General features: G+C 39.9%; 1 protein-coding gene and 2 pseudogenes across 12 annotated transcripts in view; 1 reads left to right on the forward strand and 2 right to left on the reverse strand.

The window, feature by feature from the left end:
- LOC103739789 (tubulin polyglutamylase TTLL5) overlaps positions 1-17,732 on the reverse strand; it is a gene marked incomplete at its 5' end in the record, with an annotated part of 285,878 nt that overhangs the window by 169,274 nt on the left and 98,872 nt on the right. For 10 of the 12 annotated variants that reach the window (XR_003850716.1, XR_003850713.1, XR_003850710.1 and 7 more), the window contains 3 exon segments: positions 10,033-10,217; positions 16,498-16,896; positions 17,438-17,521. Coding sequence is in view for 6 of the 12 variants with exons in the window: in XM_017799943.1 (XP_017655432.1) it covers positions 10,033-10,217; positions 16,498-16,896; positions 17,438-17,521 (668 nt within the window). 12 annotated transcript variants of the gene reach the window in all.
- Positions 1,749-1,860, forward strand: LOC115071611 (annotated as a pseudogene).
- On the reverse strand, positions 12,806-13,569 carry LOC103739826 (annotated as a pseudogene).

Raw genomic sequence — 17,732 nt, forward strand, 5'->3', positions numbered from 1 at the left:
CGACTTTATAGACATTCACAGGCGCCAAAGATCCAAGTGCAACCAATTATGACTGGTAACAATCAGATACATACAGATTAGGGGTGCATGCACCAACATCTCAGTGTTAGTAGCAAAAACAATTAGTCTTTGTGCAAGGAACAATATATTCTAAAATGAAATGGAAATCTTTTTTAAAGGTTAAAAACTCATTCAATTTTATGTCTTACAGAGCTTATACTGAGTTCAATATTATGTAACTGTATTAATTCAACTGTGAACCTAGAAACTTACAGCCACTTGTGAAAAAGATGTACTCTTGCTCTGGAGTGTGTTACTGAATATGTTAAAGCTGTAATGAAATGCTTCTTCTAATCATGTAGTTACTAAAAATTAAAAAAAGGAATCACTTGGAATGATAGGAACAAAAATTTGTCTAAATTTGCATTCACGTCCTCAGAGCTATATCAATATCACTAGAGAATACTGTTCTCTGCTGTGTTCATATATGAAGGCTCATCAGAATATGACTGAATCAGGGGAATGTGCCAGCTGTAGGGGTCTGAGTGATTTAGAATAGGGAAGTATGTAGGCTATTTCTACCTGATTTGTTTCACATGTGTCCCTAGAGCAAAAGGTAAGCCTCGAATATGAAACCCTGGCATCTGTTCCAGCCGGGACTAAGGAAAACGAAAACCCAAAGAGGCAGGTGTGCACTGATCACAAGCTGTTCACCACTGGAGAAATATCAGAGGGCATATTTACTCAAGGACATGAAAAAGAATCATCCTCAAACAGTTGTACTCAAAGGCACTTCATGAGTATTTATTAAATCACTAGCTACAACAAGCAATAAACACATGTTTTAAGGCAGTTTAAATTCCTTTCTTAATTCTTGGATGCTGATAAAATGAATCTCCAGTTTATACTCCAATCACCAGAAGATAAAGGGCTACAGTGTTAATAATATATTTAAAGGGGTTGGGAAAAGCAAGGAGTCTCTGCAGCACCGATATATTAGCACTAAATTCTCCTGGCACAGCTTCCATGTCTTTTCACATCACCATTTACATACATGATACATTTATACATATGCATATATAGTTCCAAAATCTAGTAAGAGTTCCAAATCAAGATTTGCCAGTCATTCTTAAGAAGCCAAACCTGACAAAATGGCCACACTTCTTTGTAGAGTTTCTAATTTATTTAGTTTTTGCGAGGTGGTGGAGTCTACTGCTGGGTGGATGCATAGATCCACAGTTACCGAATCTCTGAGGATTACTAAGGCTGGGTTTCTCCCCTCTTCCACTAAAAAGAATGAGCTGACCATCCCATAGCATAATCTGATGAGGTGTTCATTCAATACATAGTTGATTATCTCTACACAGCACATGTTTCTCAACCTGCTTCAAGGAGGGGGAAAGTATCTATAATCACGAAGGCACAGGTATGTTTAATTCCTGGGTGTCTCTGTGCAGGCAGGCTCAAGTAAAGGCTTAGTGACAGCTCTGGAGCAGGAGTGTAGAACAGCAGTCTTAAGTTCAGCCATTTTAGTCTAAGGAAAGATTTGAGTCTTGACTCCAAGAAAGAGAAAGAAGCTACTGCAATTAAAAAGAAAGAAGGAAAAGAAAGAAAAGGGCAAACGTGGTCTCATACAGAGCTGAGTCGGAGTCCTGGTACACTCACTTTCCAGTGTGTGACCTTAGCAGTCACTCGTCCTACAGCTTCTATTTCTTTACCTTCAAGAGTTTAAAAAAAAAAAAAAAAAGTTCACTCTTGCTGGTGCATTCAAAGAACAGTGTGACAGAAATTCACTACCTGGCACTGTTGGTTTTCTTAGCTTTGGTGCCTGGTAAGCCTGGTATTTCTATTGATACAGTTGCATATTTAAAAAAAAAAAAACTCCCTCATCAGCATCTTCTTTTCCCTCCAAGCCTATCAAGGAAAATATTAATTTCAAGCTAGATTAGATAATGAATACAAAATGTCCTTAACACAGTGCCTTGGACAAGAGTAGAATCCGATTAGCTCAGCTGCTTCAATATGGAGGGGTGGAGGGCAGGTGGCTGTTATCAAGGAAAAATAATGGAAAAAATAATTGTGTTAAATGACAATACAAGAAACAACAAGATGCAAAAGAGAGATTCTCCTTTTAGTAAGCACGTGGTGTCTAGAAAGTACAAGGTCCTGTGCTAAGTGATGGGTTAGAGAGAACTGCCATCATGTGGTTTGCAGCCACACAAGCAAGGATGCAAAATGACTACAATAGATCTGCTTTAAAAGGCTGAAGAAACAAACAGCAGGAAGACTTCTGGCTGGTGTGGCAGGTGCCCTTCATTTATTTATTTAAAAATACGCTCTGAATGCACACTATAGACCATACTGGGGGAAGGAGTTGTACATGGTTCAATCTTTAAGGATATTATAGTCCAGTAGAATGAGCACATGTAAGGACTGGGGATGTAGACCAACAGTTGGGTTACTGCCCAGTATAACTAAGACCCTGCACTGGATCCCTAAGACTGAAAAAAAAATAATAATAAGGATAAAATGACAGTGAACATAATTATTGAGTATAGTTGTCCCTCATCATTCATAGGGTAGTGAATGTAGGACCTCTTGCAGATACCTAAATCTACAAGTGATCAACCTAAATCTACAAGTGATCAAGTCTCTTCTATTTAGTAGTGTCTGAATATAACCTATGCACATCCTTCCATATAAACATATGTATTACTTACAATGCCTAATTCAATGTGAAGGCTATGCAAATCGCTGTTGTACTTTATTGTTTAGGGAAGAATGGCAAGGAAAGAAGTCTATACATGTTCAGAAAAGATAAAACTTTTAAAAATTTATTATTTTGACCCCTTCCAAAAAATATATTCATAGAGACGGCCAGCTGTACAATCCCTGAGTCAGGTCTGAGGCATCCAGGGACACCAAGCTTACTATCTAATATTAAAGTAGGCAGCCATGTTAATGCACACAGTACAATGAGGGGGTTGGCATAAAATGAGTGCAGTGGCAAGTATGCAGGGTCTGGAGGATGCAGAGATCACACATGATGACTGGGAAACCCTTCTGAGAAGATGCATAAGCTAGGCAGGTAGACTAGCAGAAATCCTAGTTGAGCCACATAAACCTCTGTATCCTGGGACAGAAATAGACAGAAATATTCTGGAGTCAGATTCTCAATAAAGGCCTTGGATATCATCAGTTAGCTTGGGCTTCACATAGAAAGCTCAATATACTTGAGAGGATACTAGGATCAGGCATGAGATTTAACAAGGGGTCTTTAAAGACGAGGGCATCATGTAAGAGGCACCCGTGGTCATTCACTTGAGAGATAATGAAGGCCTTCAGTAGGGCAGTCAATGTAAAAGTCAGTCAAAACACATAGCAGAGACACTGGAGTCAGAACTAACAAGGTTGGGCTGCGGCTAAATACAGAGAGAACGAGGAGATAGAGATCCCCCGATAACCCAGGCCTCTGAACCCAGGTCTCTGGAATTGCAAAGCCATTAATGGAGAGACAAAAGGAAGGAGAACAAGCAGCTTTCAGATACGCTGAATGGAATCTTCCTGAGTGTTTTGGAGATATGTTCAAAGTACATTAAATGTTTGAGATACTGGAGAAGATAGTTAGGGATAAATGTTTATCAGGCATTTGGAAATTTAAACTTGACACTTAGCACAGGAGCAGGGAGATTGCTCTGAGGATTGCCACCTAGAATTTAGAGGTTCAGTGGAAGATAGCCACAAGAGTAGGGAACAGAGAGCCCAGGCTACCTCTCCTTCTTCATGCAGAACCACTATGCTATTTACCAGGTTTTCAAAATTTTTATGTGTATGAGTATATTGCCTATATGTGGGTAAGTGCACCTGTGTTGTGCAATGCCCACAGAGGACAGAAGGAGGCGTCAGATCCCCTGGAACTGGAGTTACGGATGATTGTTAGCTATCATATGGGTGCTGGGAACCGAATCCAGGTCCTATGCAAGAGCAGTCAGTGCTCTTAACCGCTGAGCCATCTCTCCAGCCCTATTTACCAGTTTTATACAGCTGAAGTCACATGCTAGAGGTTTTTAAAAAAAATGCTGAAAATGGAGTCTGGTTGTCAGGGAGAAAGAAGAAGAAACGAGTTCTAGAAGGAATTACAGAAGGGCCAGAGAGTATAAAAGAAAATTTCAAGTAGGAGGTGGCCAATAGTAGAGCCACATGTTCAAAGAGGATGAGGATTAAAAAGGGGTGACTGAAGCTGGCAATTCCAAGGTCACTTGTGATTTATGAGAGAAAAAGTTGGACTAAAGTTAGTAGATGAAGTCAGACAGCAGGAGGGAGTGTGGGAGAAGGACACAGGGGGAACTAAGGACACCCAAGGGCATGCTACTTTAAGAGATGTTTTGTAGTCCAGGAAGACAAGACCGTGAAAGGGTGGAAGAGGAAAAAGTAATTGTGTGCATGCCCCTCCCCCCATGAGCATGGTATTACATGTACATGAGTGTGTGGGTACATGCATGGCATGTACATGCAGAAACCAGAGCAAGATTTCAGGTGTTTTCCTTTACCATGAGCTGCCTGATTGTCTTGAGACAGGGCCTCTCACTGAAGTAGAAGTCAGCCATTTTGGTTAGCCTGGTTGCCAGCCAGTTCTTAGGATCTGCCCATCTCTGCTCTCCTATCTTCCCCTAATGCTGGGGTTATAAGTACACTCAGCTAAGCTGGGCTTTTTTATGTCGTGCTAGAGATTTGAACTCAGGTCCTCATGCTTACAAAGCATGTACTCTTACCCACTAAACCACCTCCCCAGCCCTAAAAAAAAGATATGTTAAAATGAGAGACCACACAGCTGGCAAGGAACAAAGGGCAACAGGAGATTGAAGCCTTGAGAAGCACAGAAAAGCATGTGAACTAGACTAGATCCACCAGAGTTGGGTCTCAGAACAGGATCTAGGAGGGAGGAGGATTAATCTTCATGCTAGAAAGACCCTGCTTTTTTTCTTTTCTTTTTTAGTCTTTTTGAGACAGGATCTCCCTGTAGCCCCAGCTGACCTGGCACTCACTATGTAGACAGGCTGGTTTCGATCTCACAGAGATCTGCCTGCCTCTGGTTCCCAAGTGCTGGGATTAAAGGTGTGCACCACCACGCCTAACAAGACCCGGATTTTTAAACGATGAGGTAGATAATTAAGGCCAGATAGGGCAAGTGACTTCTAAGGTCTAACTCAAGAGCTTATGCCTTTTCTATCTACCTTGCTCTCTGTGTAGAAACGGGCAGGTGGTGAATGAAGTGTGAAAGAGGGCACTTTCTATTAAGAAAGACTACAGAGTGAGAGAGAGTAAACAGTCACAAAACCAAGCCTAAGTGCACAGCAGTTCGTGTGTCCAGATAAGCCAGTGAGCAAGAAGAAAGCTTCCAAGCCAAACCCTGACACCTGATGACACGGTATCCTCTACCTCAGAGGACATTAACATCTAATTCAAGGAGTTAGTTAACTCTGTCTCTCAATTTCAACTTCAAACTGGAATTTCTGAAGTTGAGTCAAGTCCACTGTGGACCTTTTTTTGGTAGCTGCTGAAACAGATGAGATGATAAAGAATTCCTTTGCCTATGGATGAGGAGGAGGGTGTAGCTGCTGTGAACGGAATGTTCTGTAACCTCACATATCTTTCTGCAGGATTAGGCCAGAAAGCATCAGGCTAAGAAGCAAAGAAACGAAAAGAAAACTGAATGGTTTTCTGCTCTATTCCCCATCAAAATGAAAACTCTGAAGAGCAGAGTGTCTCCTCCCTCTCTCGTGTCTGTCAGCACATTTCCAGAAGGCCTAGCCACGTTGCTGCACTGCTGGCTGGGGAGATCACTGACACAGCACACGGGTTCGCGGTGGGGCCCCGCCTGGGTGGTCTGCTGGTATCCCTTTGATTAAATTCCCAGGCTGGAAGCGCTGGAGCAGCTCCTAATGATAGCTGGGTCCTGAAATCTCACGCTTGCCGGCCAGAGAGAGCCAGGGCCCCCCTGATGCCTCCCACTCCTCACCGCAGGCTGGGCTCCTTCAACACATTCTTCTGTGTACTAACGGCAATAACCACAAAGGGCCAAGTCTGCTGGAGCTACCCTGCCTTGCAGGGCTGAGAGAGAAAGTAGACCTCACATGGAAGCTGAAGCCCGTGGCACTCCAGAGTGCCTCCCCTCACAGGTGCAGATGCTTCCAGAAAACACTGCTTTCAGGCACACACACAACAAATGCTAAAAGATCCCATCTCAGATGACCAGTCTCTCACAGATGAAGGAAAAAGTCTAAGTGTGATCTGTTCTCTGTTGATTATCTGTTGAATAATCATACACTGAAAATATATTACAACTTTCTATTTTGAATGTACATGTGCTTGCACAACATTAAGGGACCACTGCTCGTATGGTGGGGAAAGTTTGATATTCTTATGAGTTTTAGGATTTAAACAAAGCTGCATCACTACAGAAATGATTTAAAAAAAAACAAAAAAACGGTAAATGAGGTTCTGCTTTTAGCCATATAAAGTCCTTAAGAAGGTAGCTGCTAATATAATTCTAGCTTCCTCAAAGCTTTATCAATTATGGGGACTGCTGTTCTTTGGTATTTTCACTAGAAGACAGGGAGGGAAAGGGGGTGGCCTCATCCTCCAGCCCCACCTCCTCCCAGCCACCTGAACAATCCAGCCGAAGCAACTGTATCTGAGTGCTTCAAGTCCTCTGAGTCCACCAAGTTCCTCTGCAGGCCTCCCAAATTCTGCCTGAAGGAGCTGGGCCTTCCCTCCTCCAGCTTCAGGCCTAGCTGAAGCACTGACTCCCTGAGCTGAACACACACTCAACAGCCCACTACTTGCACAGACACGCATGTGAGGTCTCCCCGGAAGCTACTGCTGGCCTTCTTATGATTCGGTTGAAGATGGTGGTTTCTAAGAAGTCTGCTTTGGCCGTCTTTTTCTACCCCCCCCCCCCCCCACAGCTGGGTCAGGTGATTTTGTTATTCCGAAAGAAAATCTCTGTCACGTTCTTGGCTATTACTCTCACGGTTAAGTGGCTGCCACTCTTCCAAGACGGAGTTATTTCTCAGTCAGAACTATGGCCTACCAACCCCATGGCTTAATGCCAAAGTCAGGAATATACTCTTAAAAGCTTAGAGAAAACCTTTTAACTAAATAAATAGTCATAATAAAACACAAACATTTTCTAGAAAATGACACTGAATATTTTAGTAAGCTAAGTATTTGAAATTAAAGGCAAAAATAAAATGGATTTTCATAAATACTCAACATTTAATTTTCTGTACAAATCTTCAAAACAGTACAAATAATTTAAAATCTCCTTTCCTTATCCAGTGGAAGGTCCTGTAACTCTTTGCCTACAAAAACAATTACATACCCACATTTGTAGATATAACTAAAGCAATGCTCAGAGGAAAATTCATAGTCTTTGAAAAGCATGAAAAAGGAATTAGTAAGGATAAAACAATAAAATAATCAATTAGAAAACACTAGAATTAATATATCCAGACTTAATCTAATGAAAGGGAGAGGGTTATACATTAAATCCACCAAAAAGACTAAAAAAGAAAAAGAAAACAAAGCACACATGTAAAATACAAACTGAAGGAAAATAAGAAGTCAGAGAAATCCCCAAACACCTAAGGTGATTTCTGGACACACAGCTGTTTCTGACGACAGCTAAATTTAAGCTCCCAGGTACAACTGCAGAGAGGCCCAGAGCTCCTGCCTACCCTTCGCTAGGAAGTCACAGGTATTTATCACTTGGCTCAGTAAGAAATAAAAGCAACTTTTCTTTAAACACAGCTAAAGGAAAAGCAAACAGCTAGTGAACAAATGTACCAGAGCCTATATTAAATCATCACTATGTATATTTAGTTATTAATCAGAAGAAAAAATAAATTCTTCCTCTGAAGGGAAGTGGTTGAATGACATATAACAGATTTTCAATAATGAAATGTATTTTATCCAACTTGCTTTTATTACACTGGAAGCAATTAATTCCTAAGGCTTTAATAGCTGAAATAACAGTATTTCCCAAATACAAGGCATTTAGATTTTTACAAAGAGGCTTTTACATCTTATCCTTATGATCCCATTGAATTTGCCTCATCAATAAACCACTTCTTTAAGATTGAGAGAAGTAAAGTGAAGTGTTCAAGATCACACAGTCATTCATGGGAGAAAAACAGGTATTTGGCTGGCTAATCCAATGCTTTTTAAGTGCTCCACCCTATCTATTACATATGACAGCACCTCCCTCTGTATTGCACCAAGCATGGAGCACCCTATTACTGAGACTCTGAAAGTTAAGACTGACATCTAATGGTGGGTTCAGAGTCTCACAAATAGGGGTCTGGTGGACTTTTAATGTGTGGGCATTAAGGTTCCTTTACATGAGAAGATGGAAGGGGCATGGCTTCCCACTAAGGACATGTACACCTGGATTCCAATAGGACTGGGACCTTAGACTTTTCCAGGCTCTCTAATACAGCAGATGATAGGAACTGAAAATACATAGACTGATACTACCTTCTTTACAATAATCACAAAGAAAATCACTTAATGTGATTAATTCCAGTTACTGGCCCAACAATAAAAGTGCGACAGGCCACAAGCCTATTCACAATTCCTTCTCTATTTACAATGGTCATGAGAGTCTTTTCCCTCTTTCCAACAATACACAACTAATATCTAACTTCCAAATCTCTTCAAGGCTCAGCATCACTCTGTTAAGTCTTTGCTTCTTACTGCACACTGGGCCTCTTCACCTGTTCCTTGATCTGAAAAAGAAAGTAACTACTGCCTACCACACTGAGATGAGTTGAAGCTAAAGTGGAGTCCATGTGAGGCTTATCTTTAGTTGTTCTATTTTGTATCTTTTTAAAAAACAGAACTAGGGTACCACCAGAAAGCAGTGTGTTGCCTACTTAGAGCAATTTTCACCATTATTTTCTAGACTTATCATTAGGGAGTTATAAATAATTTAACACAATAGAAATACAGAAAAATGTTAACTGTGGAGTTAAATTATAATACCTTATTTGGAGGATTTTGATACCAGTTAGCATTAAGAAGACTTTTACTTCCAATTAAACACCCTGGGGACTATCAAAAAAAAAAAAAAAGAACAAAGAGAACCCAAAGACTGTACAAAGTATCATCTAATACATATACATATCTCGAAGTTAGTACCCTAGTATATAAAAACTTTAATTCTTACAAAACATTCTGGAATCATAAAATAAAGAGAAGTACAGTGGGGAGAAAAGTAAGAAAAATGTTATGACATTCTATAAGAAGATCTATAAAACTTGGCCTCATTAGAAAATTTTAACAATGAAAAAAGTTAACTTAAAAGATTCTGGACTGGCAAGATGGCTCATTGAGTAAAGTCACTTGCTTGCCAAACCTGACAACCTGAGTTTAATACTTGAGGCCCACATGTTGGAAGAAAATAATCTACTCCTGTAATTGTCCTCCAACTTCCACAAGTCCATAGTAGCACATGCATACACACACACCTAAGTATAAGGCAATAAAAAAATTTACATCTTTGGAGCTTGATGGCTGCTCTTGCAGAGGACCCAGGATCAATTACCACCATTCACATGCTGGCTAACAACCAGAACTCCAGTTCCAGGGGATCTGACACCCTCTTCTGGCCTCCACAGGCAATGCATGACATGGGTGCACTTACATGCATGCATATAAAACACACAAATAAAATTTAAAAAAATGTTTTTAATTTAAACTTGTTTAAAATTATATTTGCAGCTGAAATTCAAATCTGTTCATGCAGACATTACACATATCATAACAGCCAGTAGTAGACTTAACTTTCTAATGCCTAAACTGTCAGTTTCTTTACAATTAAATAGGAATGATGCAGATCTTTACAACAGCAGCCAAGACTCACTGGAGACCATGAGCACAGAGGAAACAGACTAGTGAGGGAAGGATAATGTGCCTGTCAGGCTCACGCCCAGGTCCACAGAGCTCTCTGGCAGCCTGGTCTGCCCATACCTGCTGGGTGAGGAGACTGATGTGGCTGGCTGGAGAATACTGCCTGGCTGCCTGCTTCTCAGCGAGCCACTGGAGTTCAGCTGTAACCAGACTTTGGTTGTACCTTCTGTTGAATGAAGTATCTTCACCATCTTTTTGTGTTTTGACTATTCCAGAATGATGCTTGTGTGGGTGGCATGAACCTGCTGAAAAAAAGATCAAAGTTCTCACCCATGTATGAAAAAGTCCTGAATAGACTCAGAGTGGTAACAAAAATAAATAAATAAATAAATAATAAATACATACATAAATAAAAATAAAATCAGACCAAAGCCAGGCGTGGTGGTCCATGCCTTTAGTCCCAGCACTCAGGAGGCAGAGGCAGGTGGATCTCTGTGAATTTAAGGCCAGCCTGGTCTACATAGTGAGTTCCAGGACAGCTGGGGCTACAGGGAGACCCTGTCTCAAAAAGACCAAAAAAAAAAAAAAAAAAAAAAATCAGACCAATAGACACTTTGCTGAATCCTATGACACAAAGAAGAATAAAGTACCTTCAAATGGTCATAAAAATCTATATAAATCCTTACTGTATCCTGGAAATTTCTCCTATAGTCAACTTGTTACATGTGTTTATTAAAGTGTGTTGGCTTACTCTGAAAGCCTCAAAAGGAAAGATTTTTATCACAGGTAGAATTTACTGATCTTATGTAATTAAAAAATTTCATTGTGCTGGGAATCCAGCTGAGTGACTATAAAGTCCTGGGTTCAATCCTCAACATCATCAGAAAAAATAAAAATAAAAAACCAAAAATAAAACAACTTTGAAACTCCTACTTCTTGTTTGGTTTCATTCCATAAATGCACAAGTCAGTTTGGCATCCATGGCAACACCACCCACAGCCCTTACCAAGCTCCAAAGGGAACAGGGATGAAAGAGAAACCAAGTGAACTTATTCAAATGGCAGTGACTTTTATTCTTTCAACTATTTTATCAGTGTTCTACTATTCTGAACCTTGAAATTCTCACAAAAAAGATTAACATAAATCAAGGTTCAAGATTTTTCTTGATTTTAAGACAACTCACCGAAAAAAAAAATTTAAACAGAAAAGTAGAAAGACTATAATGTATTTCCCTTCTATACATTTATTTATCTTTGTGGTGCTGGGGATTGAGCCAAGAGTCTCAAGCTCTATCAGCTCTGAGTCACACCTTCCAGGTCCCTTGTGTCCTTTTGAAATGCTAACATAATCATGATTGTTCTATATATACAATGTAGTAGAACTCCTTAAAAATGCTTTTTCTTGGGGCTGGAGAGGTAGCTCAGCAGTTAAGCGTACTGGCTGCTCTTTCAGAGGACATGGGTTCAGTTCCCAGCACCCACATGGTAGCTAACAACTCCTGTTCCAGGGGATCCGATGATGCCCTCTTCTGACCTCTGCAGGCATTTATATGACATGGGTGCACTTACATACATGCAGTCAATATATTCATATACATAAATAAAAATAATATAAAATATTAAATTTAAAAATGCCTTTTTGTGTTTATTATTTGGTATATACATTTGTACAATGGATGTGTAAGTTGTAAGTGCATTACAATGCATACCTGTAAACTGTCCACCACACCCATGTGCTACATTTCCAGTAGAGTACATCGTTGAGCTCCCCTTGTCACTCATTCTCCTCCTTTTGTAAAATGTCATTTTATCACATACTTATGAATGTATTTGCCTTTATATGTGTGCACACACAAAATACTAGATTACTGCAATGTTCAGGCTCTGTAAAAATGGCATCCTATTATAACAGTTGTTATACAACATGGTACTGACTGACAACAGTCACTCTTGCTAAGCCCAGCTCAAACTCATGCATTTTATTTGCTGTCCTGTTACTCTATTTTTCAAGTATTCCACATTTATTTTTCTGTTTACTATCAGTGACTATTTTGGACATTTTGAGCTGACTGCTGTTTAAATAATGCAGCTATGCATGCCCATGCACACATCTGCAGCACAGCTTTCCCCATGCCCATGCCTAGGAGTAGAATTGCTGGGTCACAGGGTTTCACGCTTGGCTTTGGGAGCCCACCTGATATACCTGAGAAAGGGAACCTCAATTTGGGAATTTCTTCTATTGGACTGGCCTGTAGGCATGTCTGTGAGGAATTTTTTAACTGTTGAGTGATGGGCCCAGTCCACTGTGGGTGGTACAGATGGTTCTGGGCTATAGAAGAAAGAAGACTAAGCACAGGCTAGAGTTCTAACCCCCAAGTTCCTGCTTTAGGCTCCTGCCCTGTCTTCCCTCAAAGATGAACTGTGATAGGTATGTGTAAGCCAAATAAATCCTTTCCTCCCCAAGTTGGTTTTGATTATAGTTTTATCACAGCAATAGAGCACTAATTAGGACAAAAGGTATACAATTTTCAAATTTAAAGTGATAATATCAGAGTGGCATATTTTACACTCCTACAAACAAGCATTCCTACTAATCCATTTTCTTTTTAAAAATATTTTATTATTTTTATTTTATGTACCTGCATGTATTGTCTGCATGTAGGTAAGTGCATCCGTGTTGTGCAATGCCTGCGGAGGACAGAAGACGCTGTCGGATACCCTGGAACTGGAGTTACAGTTGATAGCTGCCATGTGGGTGCTGGGAATCAAATCCGGGTCTTCTGCAAGAACAGTGAGTGTTCTTAACGGCTGAGCCACCTCTCCAGCCCCAACATGGAGATGTAATCCATATTCTTTAATACTCAGTATTACCAAACACTTGAATACTTCCTCCTCTAAGAGGCCATGAAAATTCACTGCAATCTTCATTTACACTTCTCTGATTAACAATGATTTTGGGGATGTTTCTCCTTTTCTGATACCCTTTGCATATATATTTACTTTTGGGGATTTTTAATACAGTACAGATGAGGGGACCAGGTTCATTTCAGCTCCTTCACTGCCAAACCAGAGCACAGGGACTTCAGTTTCTCTGCCTTCTCCTTGTTTGTGATGACCAGGGTGTATCTGCTGCAGTAGACTTCAAACTTCACATTATCCTGGTTTTTCTTGATCTTGACAGATTTTGAATACCTTCACCTGGCTATGAGCAGAAGGTCCTTGATTTCCTCAATTTTCCAAGGCACGGCAAGGGCACTCAAAGCTGGTGATGGCCCAGCTGTGGAATGCCCTGATTAACCACCTCCATCCGTTTCACTGTCTTTTTCCTCTTGAATTATAAGCGTTGGACTTCTGGTTTTACTTTTACTTCATTTCAAAATTCTTGAAATTTATTTTAGAAGTATTAGTTCTACACCTGAACATTATTTTTTACAGACAGGGTCTCACTGTGTAGCCCAGGCTGGCCTCTTGAACGCATGCTCTTCCTGCTCCACTTCTGAGTGTGCGGGCCATCCACGGCTGAAATGTACTTTTAAATCCAACTGACGCAGGGATTAAATTTCATTTTACCACAGCATCATTTATGAGAAATCCATACTTTTCCATCATGATCTATGAGCCACCAACCTGTGTGGTTTCTCTTAACTTTCTCCTCCATCCTTTGATCTGTGTGTGCTTTTGCTAATCGCACACCATCTTAATTATCACACCTCATGTGAGTCGTAATGAAGCACTCTTCAAGAGAGTCTATGTTCCTTCTTTCACCTTTATTGTCATTTCAGAATGATACTGAGTTCAGCAATGAGCTTGCTGTGATTTTTGAATGGATTTTGAATCTAAAGATCAATTTGCCTTTTGACATTTTAAAAATTTCATTTTAAAAGTGTTCTCTGAAAAAATTATGCTATCATAATTTTTTTTTTTTGGGGTCTTTTGGAGACAGGGTCTCCCTGTAGCCCCAGCTGTCTGGGAATTCACTATGTAGACCAGGCTGGCCTTGAACTCACAGAGATCCGCCTGCCTCTGCCTCCCAAGTGCTGGGACTAAAAGCATGCGCCATCACACCTGGCTGATAATAGTGCTTTTTAAAAACATTGTTTTGGCCAGGCATGGTGGTGCACACCTTTAATCCCAAATTATCTATCTATCTATCTATCTATCTATCTATCTATCTATCTATCTATCTATAATATATATATAAAACCCTGTTACTGACTTTTATCTTAGCTGCAATATTGATAAAGAATGATACTGTGTGATTCCAAGTCTTGCAAATTTGTTCTTTAGCTCATCATGTAGGACAAGATTGATCTTTATAAATATAACATGTGGGCTAGAAGAAAGTATTTTCTTGCTGGGTGCATAGTCCTAAATATGATCAACAGACAAGCTTACCATTTTGTTCAAATCATCTTTTTTTAAAATTACATTTATTCATTTACTTATCTTTGTGTGGTTGGGGAGGTCACAGTGTGTAGAAATCAGGGGACAACTGCAGAGTTGGTTCCTTCCTTCTTGTCAGGCTTTGCAGCCAGTGCCTTTACTCACTGAGTCATCTTGCGGTATCCCACCCTTTCATTAAAAATAAGGCAGGCGGATTTCTGTGAGTTTGAGGCCAGCCTGGTCTACATAGCTAGTTCCAGGTCAGCTGGGGCTACAGGGAGACCCTGTCTCAAAAAGAAAGGTTTCATAAGGCCGGCTGACCTGGAACTCACTATGTAGACCAGGCTAAATCTGGACTGAGAGAGTGGCCTGCCTCTGCCTTCTAACTGCCTGGATTAAAGGTCTGTGCCACCATACCCAGCTAATGTTAGCTTTTTGTAAAACATGGATTATATGTAACTCACTTTAAACATGGTTACTACTAAATTGTTCAAAATCTCAATCAATGCTAAAACATTCAATGGATTCAAGTTCAACAGATCACTATCAACATATCATGGAAAAGAACTGAGACTCTAGAAATAAATCTTTACATTTGCAAGTAACAGATTTTCAATAAGAGTGCCAAGACAGTCCAACATGAAAGTAGTATTTTAAAAAAAAATAGTGCTAGGAAAACTGAGTACCAACATGCAAAAGAATGGAGTTAAACTCTACGTCACACCATACATCATAAGTAACTAAAAATGGACAAAAGATCTAAATGTAAGAACCTGACATACAAAACTCTCATGAAAAAAGATTTCAAGGAAATCTTTGTAACTTTGGTTAGACAGTATTTTTTCAGGTATGATATCAGAATTACAAGCGACAAAAGAAAAAGAGAAACTGGATTTCATCAAGTACGCGTCAAGATAAGATAACCAATAGATGGTGGGGGGAGGGGAGCATGTGAGAATCAATACTCACCATTAGCCATTAAGAAAATGCCAATCTTACCTCCCCCATACACACAAACATACTAGACAGACAGAGGAACAGACACTAACTCATACCCCTTAGGATGAGTGAAATAAAAAAGACACTAAATGCTAGGAAGAACACAGTTGATCAAAAAGAGGAATGATAAAATTAATCATATGGCCCAGCAATTCCAGCCATTTATACATACAAGAAGTAAAAACATATGTCCACAAGTAAACTTGGAAAGTACTGCTTATAGTGCCATTATTCATGAAGGCCAAAAGGTGGGAAAAACAAATGTCCATCAGCTGACAAACAGAAAAACTACTATTGGTATATCCATATAAAAGAGCATTATCCAGCCATAAAAAAGGAATGAAGTGTGATTCATACTACCACATGGATGAACCTTGAAAACATCATGCTAAATCAAAGAATCCAGCCACAAATACCATTTACTGCACAATTCTAATTATGTGAAATGTCCAGAATGGGTAAATCTTTAGAAAAAGAAGGCCCATCAGTGGTTGTCAGGGGCTGGCAGGAAGAGGAAATAGGCAATAACTGCTAATAAACATGGGTTTCTTTCAGGAAAAAAGAAAATGTTCTGAAATCAGGTAGTGATTTTAGTTGGACAACTCTGTGAACATACAAAAACCCACTGAATTTACACCAAAAAGAGCCAAGTTTCTGAGGATGAGTTATTCCTCAACAAAGCTATCATTTTAAAAAAAATGGGCTGGAGCTCTAGCTCAGTGGTAGGGTGCTCACTTAACACATGTAAGATGTCGGGTTCAATCCCCAACACCATAAAAAAATGGGGAGAAAATTTGACTGATAATATGGGTCTAATTCATTTAAAATTAAATATTCTTTTTAATGAATTCTTTGGTTATGCATTCAGGTTATCTGTAGCTTTAATGAATTGAAAAGTGAAACAGAAAAAGTTGTCAAATGCCAGGAATAACTACTTGAATCAGAAAGAAGGCACTGGGCACATTCGTAGGTCTATGATTATCTGTAGTGGGAAATCTAGATGCTGTGGCCTATTCATCTCTTCAGTACCTGAAAACAGCCCTGCTTCATTCTGCATCAGTGAAGGAATGCTAGTGGGACAATGCAAGACCCTTCTTAGTCACAGCAGAGGCAGCAAAAGAAAAGGCAAGGGAAGGAGGTATTCTGTTCGCATGGGGCTGGGGAGGAGCTGACAAGGCAGGCTACCTTCCATCTTCTCACTCACCTGCCTTTGCTGAAGAGGGACGAGACAGTTTCTGGCTATAGATGTGTGCAGCACTTTGGAAGGAGGAAAAAGGGCCAATGGTGTAATTGCCTGATCGACAGCGTGGCAGGCCAGCAGGGCTTATGTTCTGGGTCCCAGGATGTATGGAGGGAGAAGCACTGTTGGGGACTGGGTTCAGTAAAAGTGTTGGCTGGTGAGGCATGCTGGGGATAGCTGAAGAAATTTGAGATAAAGAAGAACGGTGGCCAGGACATGATGAGAGGGCAGAGGTTGTAATAATAGATGACAAGTGGGTGCTGGGAATTTTCTGCAGAAGAACAGCAGCAGGACCAGAGAAAGAAGCAGAGGAACAATTGGTATAGACTAATTTAGTCTCTTTTCCTGCTGAACTGGTAAATCCTATTGAAGCAAAAAACAAAACAAAACAAGAAACAGGTCATTTTAGGAAAAATAAACATACAATCTCTAAAACACAAACATTTTTAGAACATCAAAACAATGTTAACATGAAACAGAAAATTATGAAAATATAGGCTTTAATGATTTGTTCATCTTGAACTTAATAAATTTTGCCTACCTGGCAACAAAATTTTGACTTTATTTTTATTCCTTCCTAAAAGCTTGAGTTGGGACTACCCCACAAAGCAGAGCAGGCTTCTTCTACAAACGTTAGGTAAGTAGGACAATTGCTACAAGCAGTACCTAATTCCTCTCCCTCTGCTTTTCGCCCTTCTAAGAAAAACAAAATGATCAGAACTTCTAAAGAAAATGGAAAAATACTTCTGAAGGAAAATAGGTTATCAATAATTAGGAAGACATTCTAAGAGAAAAGGAAGAGCAAAAAGAAATTGTTTGGGGCAATGTTCCATGCATTAGAAATATTTAACATCTGATGACTATTTTTCTTTTAGAGTTGATCTATGCAAGTTCAAACACTCACGAGATAATTTATCAGAGTGGAATTCTGCTGCCTGTTGTTGTTTAGGTTGTTTCATTTTCACTTCTTGAATTGTCTCAGGGTGATCTGAAATAAGAAATATTGACTTAAGTTCTTTTACTAATTAATTCATAAAATGAATCTGTTTATAAAAATGTAACACAGGGGACTCCCTAAGCCACATTCACCCTTCCATCCCCCCCCCTCGCCGTTCTATACTCCTAGTTTGAGCCCTGCGCCACTCCTAGTCTTGGGGCCCCAGACACCTGGGGAACCAATACTGCTTCCTGACCCAGAG

This window comes from Nannospalax galili, unplaced genomic scaffold (genome assembly GCF_000622305.1).
Source record: "Nannospalax galili isolate Female #2095 unplaced genomic scaffold, S.galili_v1.0 scaffold330, whole genome shotgun sequence".
Classification (NCBI taxonomy): Eukaryota; Metazoa; Chordata; class Mammalia; order Rodentia; family Spalacidae; genus Nannospalax; species Nannospalax galili.